This window comes from Rutilus rutilus (genome assembly GCF_951802725.1).
Source record: "Rutilus rutilus genome assembly, chromosome: 6".
In the NCBI taxonomy this organism is placed as follows: Eukaryota; Metazoa; Chordata; class Actinopteri; order Cypriniformes; family Leuciscidae; genus Rutilus; species Rutilus rutilus.
Window position 1 is genome coordinate 41,652,623 of NC_140214.1, and position 16,857 is coordinate 41,669,479.

At 44.3% G+C, this 16,857-nt stretch overlaps 1 protein-coding gene across 4 annotated transcripts in view; it reads right to left on the minus strand.

The window, feature by feature from the left end:
• The window catches only part of LOC311291753 (phosphatase and actin regulator 1), a 58,959-nt gene that overhangs the window by 30,011 nt on the left and 12,091 nt on the right, over window positions 1–16,857 (minus strand). The window contains exons 1-4 of one of the 4 annotated variants that reach the window (XM_084410979.1): window positions 10,292–10,899; window positions 7,503–7,652; window positions 1,317–1,397; window positions 560–646 (exon numbers count right to left, since the gene is read on the minus strand). In XM_084410979.1, the coding sequence (XP_084267105.1) occupies window positions 560–646; window positions 1,317–1,397; window positions 7,503–7,652; window positions 10,292–10,544 (571 nt within the window). In that variant the 5' untranslated portion in view covers window positions 10,545–10,899. Of the gene's footprint in view, window positions 1–559; window positions 647–1,316; window positions 1,476–7,502; window positions 7,653–10,291; window positions 10,900–16,857 lie in introns of those variants that run through there. The other 3 variants (XM_084410982.1, XM_084410981.1, XM_084410980.1) reach the window with 3 other exon arrangements.

Sequence of the window (16,857 nt, forward strand, 5' to 3'; positions counted from 1 at the left end):
CACACTCACCGGTCCTCTGTCGGTCTGGGATGTCTGATGTCCGCTCACACACACACACACACACACACACTCACCGGTCCTCTGTCGGTCTGGGATGTCTGATGTCTGCTCACACTCACACACACACTCACCGGTCCTCTGTCAGTCTGGGATGTCTGATGTCTGCTCACACTCACACACACTCACCGGTCCTCTGTCGGTCTGGGATGTCTGATGTCCGCTCACACACACACACACACACACACACACACACACACTCACCGGTCCTCTGTCAGTCTGGGATGTCTGATGTCTGCTCACACTCACACACACACTCACCGGTCCTCTGTCAGTCTGGGATGTCTGATGTCTGCTCACACACACACACACACTCACCGGTCCTCTGTCAGTCTGGGATGTCTGATGTCTGCTCACACTCACACACACTCACCGGTCCTCTGTCGGTCTGGGATGTCTGATGTCCGCTCACACACACACACACACACACACACACACACACACACACTCACCGGTCCTCTGTCGGTCTGGGATGTCTGCTCACACACACACACACACTCACCGGTCCTCTGTCGGTCTGGGATGTCTGATGTCCGCTCACAGTCTGATCCCGAGGGATTGTTCTGCATCAGTCCCGGGACCCTGGAGTCTGGCGAGCACAAACACGTTCCTGAGCTCAACTTTAGGCCGGTTCCACAGACAGGGCTCAGATTAAACCAGGATTAGGCCTTCTCAGGTCAATAAGGACACTTAAGAAGCTTTTATAAACGTGCCTTAGTAAAAACAACCCTGCTGTGCATCTTGAGACAGAACAACGGCAGTGACATATTTCAAGATTTGCTTTTAGTTCAAACGGCTCAAACAAGCATTGTAGTCCGGAAGCATCTTAAGCCTCGTCTGTGAAACCGGGGGATAATCTTAGTAGGATTTTTACATTAAAAAACTGTCATCATTTAGAAACAAATGTCCATTTCTATCCTGATATTGGCCTGATAAGATTCAAAGGGGCGTGTCTCCTTTAAGAGCTCAATGTAAACGCCCTCTGCTGTGATTGGCTAACATCTTTGCATATGAAATCAGGATTTCATGAGGAACTCCAGCCACAGAGACAGAGCTCATGTAGGCCACGCCCACACCGGGGGGGCAGTCCAACCGTCTCCACTGACTGTGTATTGTGTGAAGCTGCCTCCTTGCCATTTCTGACTTATAACAAAAAACAAAATGCCTATAAGCTGCTGTGTGACAGGGTGTACAGCAAACAAGCTAAGAGACCCAGAAATCAGTGTGTATAAGCTGTCGACCCCCGTCCAGTGACTGACCTTTCTGGAAGATCTCCTTCAGCACACCTCTCTGGATCAGCTCGTCCCGGCTCTGGCGCGCACACATCTTCCTCTCCAGCGCTGGGAACACAGATGAAGAGCGAGAGGTGAGAGAGCTGGGGTTACCCAGAGTCCTCGGGACACTCAGATCGTTCTCCTCTGCGGGACCACAAACACTCAAGAGCTCAGGAACACTGGAAACCACAGTGTGTGATATGACGACGGCTGATCTGGAGTCAGTGTGGGTCGTGCCAGGTCACATGATTTAATCTAGACTGCACTGATCAATGGCGCCATCAAAAAACACATATGCAAACGATGTACATCTTCCATCTAAAGCAGGGTTTAATAAGCAGATGTTTAGCAGCTCCTGAACACTGACTGGGACTCGCTTATTCATCCGACATTATTCAGATATCCTGATAAAGTGTCACCATGCAAACATTTACAGTCAGACCAAAGTTTACTCAGACACCTTCAACATCTCTCACATTATCACAGTTTATTCGCTATAGTTTAGAGACAATGGTGATGAAATATGAGCAGAACTCAGTTGATATTTGACTGGTTTTGTCTCACACATGAATTATGTTGAATATCTGTCAGCTGTTAAATTTAACAACACCATTAGATAATACCAGTTTAGCTCAACCAATCACCAAGCAATGCTTCATTCTGTTCAGTCTGTGTGTAAAAAGAGCATTAGCAATTAAAGGGATTCTTCACCTCTGGAAAGATGAATGTGTATTTAAAATGGGTCATTTGTGTAGAAGAAATGTGAAATTATTTTTGAATTTGGAGCTTTCTAGACTGAGAAAAGCCAGAAAATGTATTTTTGGCTTATGTGGATGAAAGACAACAACTCCCAGAATGCACTTGCTTCGCTGCCCTACGAGGCCACGCCTACCGGTAAGAGAGCGCAGTTAAACAACAAGGCTAGGCTACTAGTTGACTCGAAACTTAAAGTGTAAATTGCAGGTAACATTTTTCACGAAGATAATGCAATGTGTTTATTAAACATAAAGATAAGAACCGCCCACCATTGTTTTTTATACCAAAATGCTGAATATAATATGAAAAGTTGGCACTTTTAACAGTGGTTTTAACCGCTCCCGCTCCCTTCCACTAGATGGGGCGTGACGTCATAAGAGGAACTCACTAGTAGAGTTACCGGCATAGTCAATAGTACGCTAGCAGCTAAATGTAATTACTAATGCATTAAGTATGGTCCTCTTCAATGTTGTATTTCTTTGAAAGCTATAGATGCCTTACATAACTACAGAAAAGTTGGTTGTATGTTTTATTTGATAAAAAAGATTATGGATAAAATAACTCAACTGTAAACATACTCGTGTGTGCTGACTTCAAGGGGACCGTGATCCTGCCTGAAATGAGAATAAGCTATTCGCAAAACAAACGGGTTCAGGCTCCGGGTTCAGGCTCCGGGTTCAGGCTCCGGGTTCAGGCCCTTATATTATCCGGGTTAAGTTTGCACCAGGCTAGCCTAGACTAGCTCTAACGTAGCTAACGTTACTCACCAGGACACCTGGCCAGCCCTCCACTAATTCTCCTCACACCAAGCATTAATAACTCTTTGAGTGCCATGGCTCCCCTCTCTCACGCCTGACCGGTTAAAAATTGTAGGGCTATTGTCCATAAAAAATTGGATGGTTTCCCACATCCTCAGTCGTTCTCCAGATAGCCATAATACAGTAGGAATCTAGCGGAGTATGGGTTGCGATTTCCTCTTATGACGTCATCACCCAGTTACTGAAAAAACACGCTACCTTTAAAGAAACCCCAAGAAATGTTATTTTAACGCATTTTAAGACAGAAATAATTAAATATATACATATAGAGCACTTTAATTTACACATTAATTGGCTGTGGTGGTTAACCTGCAACTTACACTTTAAAGGACGCCGTTTTATCGTGAGTCTCCGTGATGACTCGAGTCTGCCCAGGATTTCGAGATCGCCCAAAATGTCCGGGATTCGGCTTTTGCGTTCTACAGTCGCCATTCCTCATGTTTACTGTGGCGAGCAGGACGAGGCTGAGGGCTGAGGGAGAACGGGCCGGTGGCGTGATTACTGATGAGCAACACCTGTGAGACGCACCGGTCTCGTATCTCTCAGCGGGAATCTTCTCAGCAATGTTAAAACGCACATCAACTGATCACTTGTTTAGCGTTCATGTAAACACTACATTCAGATTCACCAATCGGAATGAATTCAGTTAGACTGAAACAAAAGGTGTGCATGTAAACAATGAATGGCGACTGCAGAAAGTAAAAGCCGAATCCCGGACATTCTGGATGATCTCGACGGCCGGACATGTCCGGGAAAAAGTGGATGGTAACCCCTACTACTCAGCTTTCTCCACAGAACAACAGCCTGCTAGCTTAGCTTCCAAAGAAAGATGGCTGACACTATGTGTACATATTCTGTGAGTGAGATCCCTCTATGGGCGGGTTGAGGACATGCGGGACAGCTCCTCCTACTGGCTGGAGTCTCTCGCCTCTGGACAAAAAATCCTCAGATGAAGCAAAATTACGATTTTTGCGTCATCAAAGGATTTTATCCAGACAAAAAATACATAAATCTCTCGTCTGGAAAGCACGGTAATTCAAAAATACTACAGGTTTCTACTGATACAAAGCTTAATGCTAAATCCTGAAGTATCCCTTTAAAGAAGAAACACTTCAGCAAAACATGATCAGGTCAAAGTGTCTGAATCATTTCTGGTCCCAAATTTGTATACGTTTTACTGGTAGTCACTGAATGAAGAGTTATTGGGTATAATATGTCACAGTTTACTTTATTTTACTTTATTATTATAAAAAAATATATATCAAAAATGATATCTGGTGTCTGAATAATGTTAGTTCTGCCTGTATGTTGATGGCTGTTCAGAGTCAGTATGGGACGTGTGAGGTCACGTGTTTAATCTACACTACGCTGATCAATAAAACACACATGCTAATATTTGAACATTTCATCTGAAGGATAGACAGTTTGAGGGATTAATAAGCAGATGTTTTGGGGAATGACAGCGCTCAGACTCTCACTGGGACTCGCTGTCATTACTCAGATATCATAATAAATTGTAACAATGCAAACATTTGCATAGAGTTTGGCATTTTACATTAATGATATACTTATTTTAGCCCAATCGTTTCTCAGTTCTGTGCTGTCACAACCAAATCTGCATATGTTTTCATTTATTTCTACTGATATTATATTGATGCCTCATCCTCATCCTCATCCTCATCCTGCAGCAGTCAATCTCACCAGTAAAGATGTTATGATGTAGTGGTAAATGCACACTGTGTTTACTGGGTAAAGTTATTTATGAATGTTCTACAGGTTCAAAACAACCAGTTCGAAACGTTTTAAATATGTTTTTTCTTGGTAATAAAAACGTTAAATGAACGTTCCATCACTCTTCGAACATCATGCGAACGCTCCTTCTGGATGTTCTGAAACATTTAAAAACAACATGCCATGACCGATGTATGAATACTGTTTGTGCTAACCCAGATCACTGTGAACGAGCGCTCCATCACTGTTACTGGAAGAGTGTGTGTTCATGACTCTAAGGTTATAACCCTTCATACCCGCTGAACCAGAACATCCCCTCGACTGATCAACAACAGCACTTCCCCTGTCCCTACACACCCCCAGATCAACACAGACACAGGGTTTCCCATACATTCATTAATTTGTGTCCACCTCCAGGTCTAGGTTGGTGTGAGTGTGAGTGTGTCCATCTCCAGGTGTGTGTGTGTGTGTGTCCACCTCCATCTTCAGGTCCAGGTTGGTGTGTGTGTGTGTGTGTGTGTGTGTGTGTATGTATGAGCAAAATTTGCAACAAGAAGTCTGTGGAGCAGTCATAGAAAGTGTAGCAATGGCATAGCAATGTCTTTAAGTGATCTGACACTAAGTGTTGGAAATGTGTACTTGTCAATAAAAGTATATGATATATTTAACCCTTTTGTTGTGCCTTAATCACCCCCGTCTCATCAGAAATATCTTCATTAGTGTTCTGAAGATGAACGAGAGTCTTATGGGGTTGAACACGGGGTTGAGAGTTTTCATTTTTGGGTGAACGAACCCTTTAAGGCGACACACGGCAGGCAAAAACATTTAATGTAATCTACTGATTGGTGTACAGCAGTGGCTGGGAACCTGCGAGGTCTCTCACCCTTTACCAACAAACGATCGATAAAACAATTAAGACGCATCAACAGAGATCGGCTCTCTGCAGCAAAAGCAGCCAATTACAATTCCCTTGTTGTACAGCCTACCGAAGTTAATGAAAAGTTTATGATAATAGTAATATTCAAGTTGTACCAGCAAAAGTGTGTGTTCAGTGCTGTTCGCGAGTGTCACGAGTCACCACAGCAATCCACTAACCGCTTACGCTCCTGTGGTGACCTAACAGCTCCTGCACTGGAGTCAAGCTGGCGACAACCATTCTAGAGTGAAAATGTAAAAGTAGACTTTATAAACTTTAATATATCCTTTTATTGAAACGAGTGCTTTGCTGTTCAAAGAGACATTTCGAAACATTTCACCCGCGGGTGCGTTCACTTTTGCCGCAGAGACACTTTCTGTCCTATAAATGTGTCGTATTTTTGATACTCCGCGCAGATTTCTGTTGATTCTGTTTAAAGTTATGAATAACAAAACATTAATGAGAACGAAAAGAGCAGAATATGCTTTACATTGAAAAGAAATATTAAAAGCGTGATAAGTCGCGAAAGAGAACTGGATTCCACTGACAGGAAGCTGTGCGCGCGCTCCGAGCACAACACGGACAAGCGGAACAATAGCTTTAATAATAATATTATGTTATTTCTTTACTGTGGCTCTTTTGGAAAAATGCATTAACCAAAAATAAAACTTTGGCACTTTGGTCAAAAAAAGCTTCCCGACCCCTGGTGTCCACGGACACGTCTATCTGGGGGTTTCCCGGTGATGGTCAGCAGGAGTGCAGCATTAAGAGCGACTGCGGCTGGGGTGGCGGACGGGTCAAACACAGGACTTCACCCAGGAGCCCGGCGGGGATCGTGTCCCGCCTTTCCTTTATTCCAATATTTATGAAAAGAGATATAGTCAAATAAAAAGTGCTTCTTTTAGTGCTTGTCTGCGTGAGGTAATCGAAGCTGCTAACACACACACACACACACACACACACTCTTGAAGCTCCGCCCTCTGTGCCAGGAGCAGCAGCTCATTTGCATATAAAGGGACACACACGAAAGGACGTGTTTTTACTGACCCGCAAAAAGGGACAATTTTAACATGCTGTAAAAATGATCTGGGTAGTTTGAGCTAAAACTTCACACACACACACACACACACACACACACACACACACACACACACACACACACACACACACACACTCTGGGGACATCAGAGACTTTTTCAACATCTTGTGTGAAGGGCATTATAGGACCCCTTTAAACACTGATATAACAGAAATGTGTCTTGAGCAGCAGATCACATCAGCGCATTATTCCCTCAGGTACACTGCAGGTTTGGCTCCATACTGGACTCATGAACAATAATCACGTCGTTTAATTCGGCAAAACTGGTTTTCCGAGATCAACACGCGGACAGTGAAAGGGATTTGCCATTAGCGCGAGTCCGGATCGAACCGGGAGCGACCAGCCGGCAGAGGACTCTGTTCACAAATCAAACAAAGATTTCTCCCAAAAGAATGATTAAAGGGATAATTCACCCAAAAATGAAAATTCTATCATCATTTACTCACCCTCAAGTTGTTCCAAACCTGTATGAGTTTCTTTGTTCTGCTGAACACAAAGGAAGATATTTGGAAGAATGTTTGTGACCAAACAGATCTCGGTCCCCATTGACTTCCATAGTATATTTTTTTCCTACTATGGAAGTCAATGGGGACCGAGATCTGTTTGGTCACAAACATTCTTCCAAATATCTTCCTTTCTGTTCAGCAGAACAAAGAAACTCATACAGGTTTGGAACAACTTGAGGGTGAGTAAATGATGACAGAATTTTCATTTTTGGGTGAATTATCCCTTTAATGATCAATATAGAGTTTGTGATTGGATGATGTGCGTGAGGGAGCGCTGTGATTGGATGATGACCGGTGCCGTGAAGTGTTGTGTTGCTGTGGTACAGAAGAGAAAGAGGTGTTTACCTGTGGACCTCTGCTTGAAGGTCTCGCTCTTGTTCTTCCTCCACTTCCAGGGCTTGAAGAGGCGTCCCAGCGTGGAGAACTTGCTCCGGCAGTGGCCGGGCGGCACCAGGGACTCGGAGCGTGTGGAGGACAGCTTCTCCACCTCTTCAGCTGTGGGGGAACACACACACACATGCTCAACTGGAGGAACACACACTCAGCTGGAGGAACACACACACACACTCAAACTGGAGGAACACACACACACTCAACTGGAGGAACACACACACACACTCAAACTGGAGGAACACACACACACACTCAAACTGGAGGAACACACACACTCAACTGGAGGAACACACACACACACACACTCAAACTGGAGGAACACACACACACTCAACTGGAGGAACACACACTCAGCTGGAGGAACACACACACACACACTCAACTGGAGGAACACACACTCAGCTGGAGGAACACACACACACACACTCATGTCTGGTTCACTATCTTTGTGGGGACTCTCCATAGACGTAATGGTTTTTATACAGTACAAACTGTATGTTCTGTCCCCTTACACTAAAGCCTGTTTTATGCTTCTGCGTCGAACTGCCGCCGTAGCTACGTCGTAGGCTGTGTGTAGCGCGCGTACCCTACGGCGTACCCTGACGTGCACCTCTCCAAAAATGTAACAACGCGTCAACACAACACAACTCTACGCGGACACAAGCGCTGTGATTGGTCTGCCAGAACCCCTCCCTCGGGGTTTCACACGCTCCCTAGGTACGCGTCAACGCGGACAACGACACAGAAGTATAAATTAAAACCAACACGTTGCCTACGGCGTATAGGCTCCGGCGTATGTCCGACGCAGAAGTATAATGAGGCCTTAACCCTACCCCTAAACCAATCACACACACACACTAACCCTACCCCTAAACCCATCACACACACACTAACCCTACCCCTAAACCCATCACACACACACACTAACCCTACCCCTAAACCCATCACACACACTCACTAACCCTACCCCTAAACCTTCCCCTCACAGAAAACTTTCTGCATTTTTACATTTTCAAAAAAATATAATTTAGTATGTTTATTAACCCATTCCCCTCATGGGCACCGCTGGCTGGTCCCCACAATGGAGGTGATCTCTTGTGGGGACATTTGGTTCCCACAATGTAATATAAATCAAACGCACACACACACACTCAACTGGAGGAACACACACACACACACACACACACTCAACTAGAGGAACACACACACTCACACACGCACTCAACTGGAGGAACACACACACAAACTGGAGCACTCACTGGAAGTGCTTAAACTGCAGAAGTAGGTCAAACACAGTCCCCACTGACACACACACACACACACACACACACACACACACACTTCTCGAGGAGCAGACAGCATCAGTGTGTGCCGAGAGCGGGGTCATGTGATCGTGAGGACGAGCGGTGATGATGAAGGGCATGTTTGGAGCACGTGTTGGAGCATTTATACTTACAGCCTAATCACATTAACACACGTGTGACGTACATTAATCAGAGAGGACTTAATGAAGAGGATTAGAGCATGGCTTTAACATGACGGCACGTTTGCTCACGGTGTGTGTGTGTGATCCGCACTGAACCAGCTCGACGAAACCAAACCACAACACCACATGTGTGTGTGTGTCAACGAGACCAAACCACAACACCACATGTGTGTGTGTCAATCGCTGCTCATCCAGCGGACAACAGCAGGTTAAGCCTTTCACCTTACAGGGTTAATCACACAAAGCCGGACATCACCGCTTGATTTACTCTCCCTCAACTCATCCTAGCTGTATACTCGTCCTCTCTCCCTCAACTCATCCTAGCTGTATACTCGTCCTCTCTCCCTCAACTCATCCTAGCTGTATATGACAATCTTCTCTCAGACGAGTATAATCAGAGTCATATTAAAACACATCCTGGCTCTTCCCGGCTCCACAGTGGCAGTGAGTGGGGGATGAGATTGTGAAGCCCTAAAAAGCACATCCCTCCATCATAAAAGTACTCCACACGACTCCAGGGGTCAACCAAGGCCTTCTGAAGCCAAGACATGCGTTCTTGTGAGAAAACAAATATCAATATCCATAATCATTATTGTGTTAAATTCCTGTTCCTGGTAATCTTGACTCAGAATAACCCGATGACGAGGGCGGGGCTATAACCTGTCACTCACATGAGATCAGCCAATAGCAAACCACAACCATCCAATCAATTCCTCACGGACAAAAACAAGCCCCGCCCACATTTGTTCTTTTCACTGAGATATATATGGCACAATATTGAAGAAAAGACTAAAACAACTTCATGCTGACTCTAAACTAAGTATAGTATTCCTGATAGCCAGCATTAACTGTGTCGCAATCGGATCCTCCTGTGATATTTCTTGTTTTAACAGGTGACAGAATGATTGTGTTAACCAATGAAATCAGCTGATATCTGTGTGTTTGAAAAACCACACGGAAAAGAAAGAAATCGCACTGAAACCCCCAGTAGAGACGCCCCTGTAACGCATGTCTGTACACAGACAGACCAACAACTGAAAACAGCTAAACCGTCTCCACTTTCAGCGCGTTTCCATTAAAAACGCGGCGCTATACGCGACGCACGCGCGTCTGTCGCATGTGTACAGTACATGACAATATTATTAATAATTAATATACAACAAAAGCAGGTGAACGCGACGCCCATCATCTAACGCACACACATGGCTGTAGACATATAATGAGCGATGGGCGCATGAACGCACGCGTTGCTCACCGTCCTGACGCGCGTGGCTGCCGCGGCTGCAGTTGCTGCATATGTGCTTGATCTCTTTGCCGATGTGGCAGTGAATCATGAAGGGCATGTTGTTGTTGTGATGCTGGTTCTGGTTCTGGTTCTCCTTCTCCTTCCTGCAGTTCAGAGTCATCATTCTGGCCAGGCTGAAGCCCTTGTTCTTCGGCTTCTCCATCCCCGCGGGCGCGCTGCTGCCCCAGACGCCGTGCAGGACTGTCGGATCCACCACAGACATGATGAGGACGAGGATGATGGAGGAGATGATGATGATGATGATGATGGTGGTGGAGATGAGCGCGCGTCTGAGCAGGACAGGGCACGCGCTCGCGCACTGCGCGCCCCCTATAGACACTCGGTGGAACTGTGCAGTGCAGGAGTGTGTCTCAAATCACAAACACTGCAGTGGTGATGAGTGTCACACACACACTGACAGCAGGAGTGTCACACACACACACACACACACATGTTCAGCAGCACACTAACACACTAGTCCCACTGTTTCTGCACTGTGTGTAGTTCAGTGTGTATGATGTGCTGTGCTGTATCCCACAGTACACAATGTACTTGACCTGACCTTCCCTTCCCAGTGTGACGAATTAACTGGAAGGGATGTTTTATCATTGCCACCATAAGTGAAGCCATTTTACACACAACTGAATAAAACTGCTGAATAATCTGATCTATTTTTGAATTAAACTTATGTAATGAGCTCATGTGGCATCAATGTTGCACACTGCTGTGTTTGAGACATTTATTGATGCAAACTACACACTGTTTTATTAGCATTGAGACATCTAAAATGTCTTGATTTTACATTAATAAAATGCAAAACTAAGAAATAATTCTGTTGTCCTTGTCAAACCTCTCCTGAATCATTATTAGATGTGAAACATTCATTTGTTTAGAGCTGGAATGGTTCTTTCTGATTGGATGTTGAGATGTGGGCGTGGCTCTGAGGAGTTTATGCAGATGAGCGTCAGCTTGAGGGGGCGGGGCTTAAGCACACTAATGATAGAACAATCCTGCATACTTCACTGATGCTTTTCCAGTAATAATTGAACATTATCAGGTCAAAAAAACACACAAGCCAAATATACGTCAAACCCTGGGCTTGAACCATGTTATAGTTTGACCGGGATGACACATTCAGGTCATCGCATATTGTTTAAGTGAGGAACAGACACAATTTGTTATTGAATTACACTGAAAATGACTTTCTGCAGTATTGTTTCATGATGGAGCCACATGATTTGATCCTCCACCGCTCTGAATGTGTCACAAATGAGCGTTTGACTGTGGATCTCCAGGCGTGTTCAGAGACGCACCGGCACTGAAGAGCCGCTAAACGCCACATAAGCACATCCTCACCCAATAACATCAGCCCATCCGTGACTCAACAGATCCTGCAGAGCAGCGAAGACATGATTCAGCGCTGAGTCACGGTCTCGATCTACACCCGCTCTTCAGGACGTCACTGCCCACACACACACACACCAGACCAGAGATCCATCACATATCAGACTCGGCTGCACTAGTGAGTAGTGATGCACCATATATCTGCCACCATATCGGTATCGGCCGATTATGTTCATTTTTAATGCTCTCGTTATCGGCCTGATAAGAACATTTGGCCGATATATTAAAGCTGAGACACTTCAGATGAGCACTGTTCACCATGATGGTTTTGAATTGCTTGAAATATGATTGGAATCGCTTCAAAAAAGGAAAATACAGTCAAGTCTGTCATATCGGCTACATGAAGTTATAATGAGAACATTATAATTGTGTGTTTGGGACATGGATTTTAATAGTGAGACTTTTGTTTTGTAATCAGACTATAAAAAATGATAAAAAAATTTGCATTTAGATTTATCTGCAAATATATCGGTTATCGGCTGTCAAATATAAAGAATTATCGGTTATCGGCCAAAATGTTAATTTTGAATATTATTGTTATCGGCCCGATAAAAAGAAATTGGCCGATATATTAAAGCCGATAAATACTGTATTATTTGTGTAAGATACCGTCATCCGTGTTCTTCACAAGCACATGTGCATTCGGTGGAACACATGCGATTAAAGTGTTTGTTGCGATTAAAATCATATGCCACATATTTTACTCGATTATGGTTGCTACGATTATAAGTTGTGTTTACATGAGGTTTAATCGCAATATTGCCTAAATCTCATTATGAGTGCAACGTTGTCGCATTAAGGGAATAAAATTTAAACAATATCCAAGTTAATTTGCTTCTGACCATAATCACAGTACTTTCTCATCAGCTGAGCCTCTGCTGTCTGAGATTCCTCAGGCTCAATAGCTTAGAGTGGGAACAACAACAACAACAACAACAACAACAACGCGTGAAATGCTATAATCTTGCATCCACAGAAGTGTTGAGATAAATGCGTGTTAGACCCGCAGAGCTGCTCCGAGACTCTGAAAACACTGGGTCATCATCTGCACACCTGTGAATCTACATCTGTTCACTCAATATGCTTGTGTGTTGTGAGTGTGTACTGGAATCAGTTGTCCAAACACTAGTTGTAGACACACACATACACATCAGTGCACGTTACATCAGCGGACACGTGCAGCAGACCATGAATAATGAATGCATTAACTAACCGTAGGCTGCTGAAACACATCCGCTCTGTCTTAATCTCAGGCCTGTGTTCGGGATGATAACCGGATTGCGTAACGCTGGAGCTGAATCAGGCACTCGGAGTGATCGAGTGCAGCTGAGACATGCAGGAGGCCTGAGGAAGAGTGATGTGCTCCAATCAGGACATTCATGAGTCCAGCCTCTCCGGCACCAAACAGACGGAAAACTGTAATTTAACAAACCGTTCTCACTCACAAATTGCTCTCTATATGAGTGTCAGTGTTTCTGAACTCCTGAAACACCTCCATTGTAGTCTTGAGTTTCTTCCGGGAACGAACACGTCACAATATTCCTCATTATAATAATTCATGCGCAGAATAAAGGGGCGGGGCCTGGTTGAGTTAGTTAGTAGTGTGTTAAACTGGCGGTTATGGTAAGGGGCGGGACATTTCCTAAACACACTCGAAGCGCTCGACCAATCACAACACACTACTCCAGCCGACCAATCAGAGCACAGTGTGCTTTTCAGAAGGAGGGGCTTCATACAGACAGGAAGTAAACAGAGCGTTACTGACAGACTGGGAAGAGAGGAGCTGCAACAATGGAGAATATGAGGAAAATAATCAACATTCAAGCAGGAAAACCTGTTCTAGTAGAGCCTGAAAACTACATCAAGACTTTGTAAAAGGGCATAATATGGCCTATTCAAAGCTATCTTAATATTATGTTTCAAAGAATAACACAAGTCTTATGGGTTTGGAACGATGTGAGGGCATATGATGCCAGAATTGTCATTTTTGGGTGAACTATCCCTTTACGATCTGTGTTTTCCCCCACTGCGGTCAGTCACATTACCAGAGGTCATCATGCGGCTCTGAGCACTTCAGCTGAACTCCAGTGTGCCGTCATGCTTGCGTAACACCACCTTCGCTCTCTGTCAACACAGACTCATTCAGGAAGAAGAGTCTCGCCCCGAGCAGCACAGATGATTACGTGGGCCTTTAGACGTAATGGATGGATTAGTGAGATGCAGTACATGACCTTGGGAAGAGAGTGAGGCATGAGGCTGATGTCTTTCTCTTCAGGGTGTTCAGTCCTGTTCCAGGAACAAAGCTACCAGAAGTCATTTGGTTTCATTGACGATGAAGGAAACATGAGAGACAGCGATCATGACGTGTGGCCGTGTCCAGTGATGTAAGAGATCCAGCATGACACCACCAGGTCCTAACCAGCCGCGATGAGATAAGATTCTAGCGACATTCAGTTTGTCTGTCCACAGCAGAAACGTCAAAATGAATGCAAAATCAATCAGAAGAGCGTGTGGGCGGAGTCTCTCTGCAAACACACTGCATTCACAACCAAATCAATACAGCCAATCAGAAGAGCGTGTGGGCGGAGTCTCTCTGCAAACGCACTGCACTCACAACCAAATCAATACAGCCAATCAGAAGAGCGTGTGGGCGGAGTCTCTCTGCAAACGCACTGCACTCACAACCAAATCAATACAGCCAATCAGAAGAGTGTGTGGGCGGAGTCTCTCTGCAAACGCACTGCACTCACAACCAAATCAATACAGCCAATCAGAAGAGCGTGTGGGCGGAGTCTCTCTGCAAACGCACTGCACTCACAACCAAATCAATACAGCCAATCAGAAGAGCGTGTGGGCGGAGTCTCTCTGCAAACACACTGCATTCACAACCAAATCAATACAAAATCACAGCCAATCAGAAGAGTGTGTGGGCGGAGTCTCTCTGCAAACACACTGCATTCACAACCAAATCAATACAGCCAATCAGAAGAGCGTGTGGGCGGAGTCTCTCTGCAAACGCACTGCACTCACAACCAAATCAATACAGCCAATCAGAAGAGCGTGTGGGCGGAGTCTCTCTGCAAACACACTGCATTCACAACCAAATCAATACAAAATCACAGCCAATCAGAAGAGTGTGTGGGCGGAGTCTCTCTGCAAACGCACTGCACTCACAACCAAATCAATACAGTCAATCAGAAGAGCGTGTGGGCGGAGTCTCTCTGCAAACGCACTGCATTCACAACAAAATCAATACAAAATCACAGCCAATCAGAAGAGCGTGTGGGCGGAGTCTCTCTGCAAACACACCGCACTCACAACCAAATAATAATAATAATACATTTTATTTGTAATGCACTTTTCTTAAACCCAAAGTGCTACAGTAAAATAAACAGAAACAACAAGGGCAATACAACAATTAATTAAAGAAAAACAGCCTTAAATAAATGTGTCTTAATCAACTTTTTAAAGCGTCCCAACGTTGGTGCATTTCTGATGGTAAGAAGAAGCACATTGCATAGCTTGGGGGCTTTGTGTGAAAAGGCTCTTTCCCTCATACTCTTGAGCTTACATGAAGGCTGATGTAGCAAAAGAGCGTTAGCAGAACGGAGAGAACGTGATGGAGTATAAGGGCTAATGAGATCACAAGGATACTCTGGTGCAGTCCCATATAGTGCCTTGTATGTTAAAATAAGAATTTAAAAATCAATTCTCGCATTTATGGGAAGCCAGTGCAGGTGTGAAAGCATCGGTGTGATGTGTTCACGAGGAGAAGTACGAGTGAGCACACGGGCGGCAGAGTTTTGAATATACTGCAGCCTGCTCAGAGATTTAGCTGGAAGGCCAGAGACCAAGACAATACAGTAATCTAACCTAGCTGTAATGAAGGCATGTATAAGCCTTTCTGTGTCTGCAAAAGAGAGAAAAGGTCTGAGTCGAGCAACGTTTCTCAGATGGTATTATGGTAAAAAGCAGTTTTAGAGATGTGTTTTATATGTGCTTCAAATGTTCACTGTGGATCAAAATGACACCAAGATTCTGCACCTGTGAAGTGGGAATTACCATGCTGGAGTCAACAATCAAACTAATCTGCTCGGCCTTACCAGTAGCCGCCCAAAGCTATTAATGAGCAATGGACATCAGGACTAGTGATAGTGGTGTAGCAGTGATACCCAAGACCATATTTCCTGATGATCAGCCCAAGTGGAAGCATGTAAATGTTAAATAAAATTGGACCCAACACTGAACCCTGAGGAACTCCCTGTCGAACAGGCATCAGATTTGTAACTACCCAAGCTTACAAACTGGGCACGATTTGTTAAATCAGACCGAAACCACCTTAATACTGGTCCAGAAAGACTCAGCCAATTTCCCAGCCGATCTAGCAGAAGAGAGTGACATATAGTGTCAAAAGCAGCACTGAGGTCCAATAAGACCGAAATACTGCATGCACCAGAATCATTTATGACCCTCACTAGAGCTGTCTCAGTGCTATGCCCTTTTCTGAACCCAGATTGAACAGGTTCAAAAAGTCTGTTCAGTGCTAGGTGGCGATTTAACTGAATAGCCACAACACGCTCCAGAACTTTAGCCAAGAATGGAAGATTTGAAATAGGCCTGTAATTGAACAAATCAGAAACATCACAACCAGGCTTCTTAGGGACTGGTGTAATGGCAGTTTTTTTAAATTCTGGAGGAATAATTCCAGAACTGAAGTCATATGAGGGCAGACTGATGCAAGGCAGGTCAATAATAACCGAGCAGGAAACCGGATCTAAAATGCTGGTAGTTGAATTAATGGACTTTAACTGTACTGTTATGATAAAATCAGGTCAAAGTTTTGAGTCAAGTGCGACATGTTCTGTCATAGGCTACATAAAATGATAATGTGAACACTATAATTGTGTGTTTGGGACATGGATTTAATGGTGAGACTTTTGTTTTTATAATCAGGCTTTTAAAAAATATATAAAAAATTTGGATTTAGATTTATTCGGCCAATATATTGGTTATTGGCTTTCAAATATAAAGAATTATGGGCTATCGGTATCGGCCAGAATGTTCATATATGCGCATCCCTAACACGATCTGAGGAATCAGTGACGTCTGGAGCACAAAGACACACTCATCTT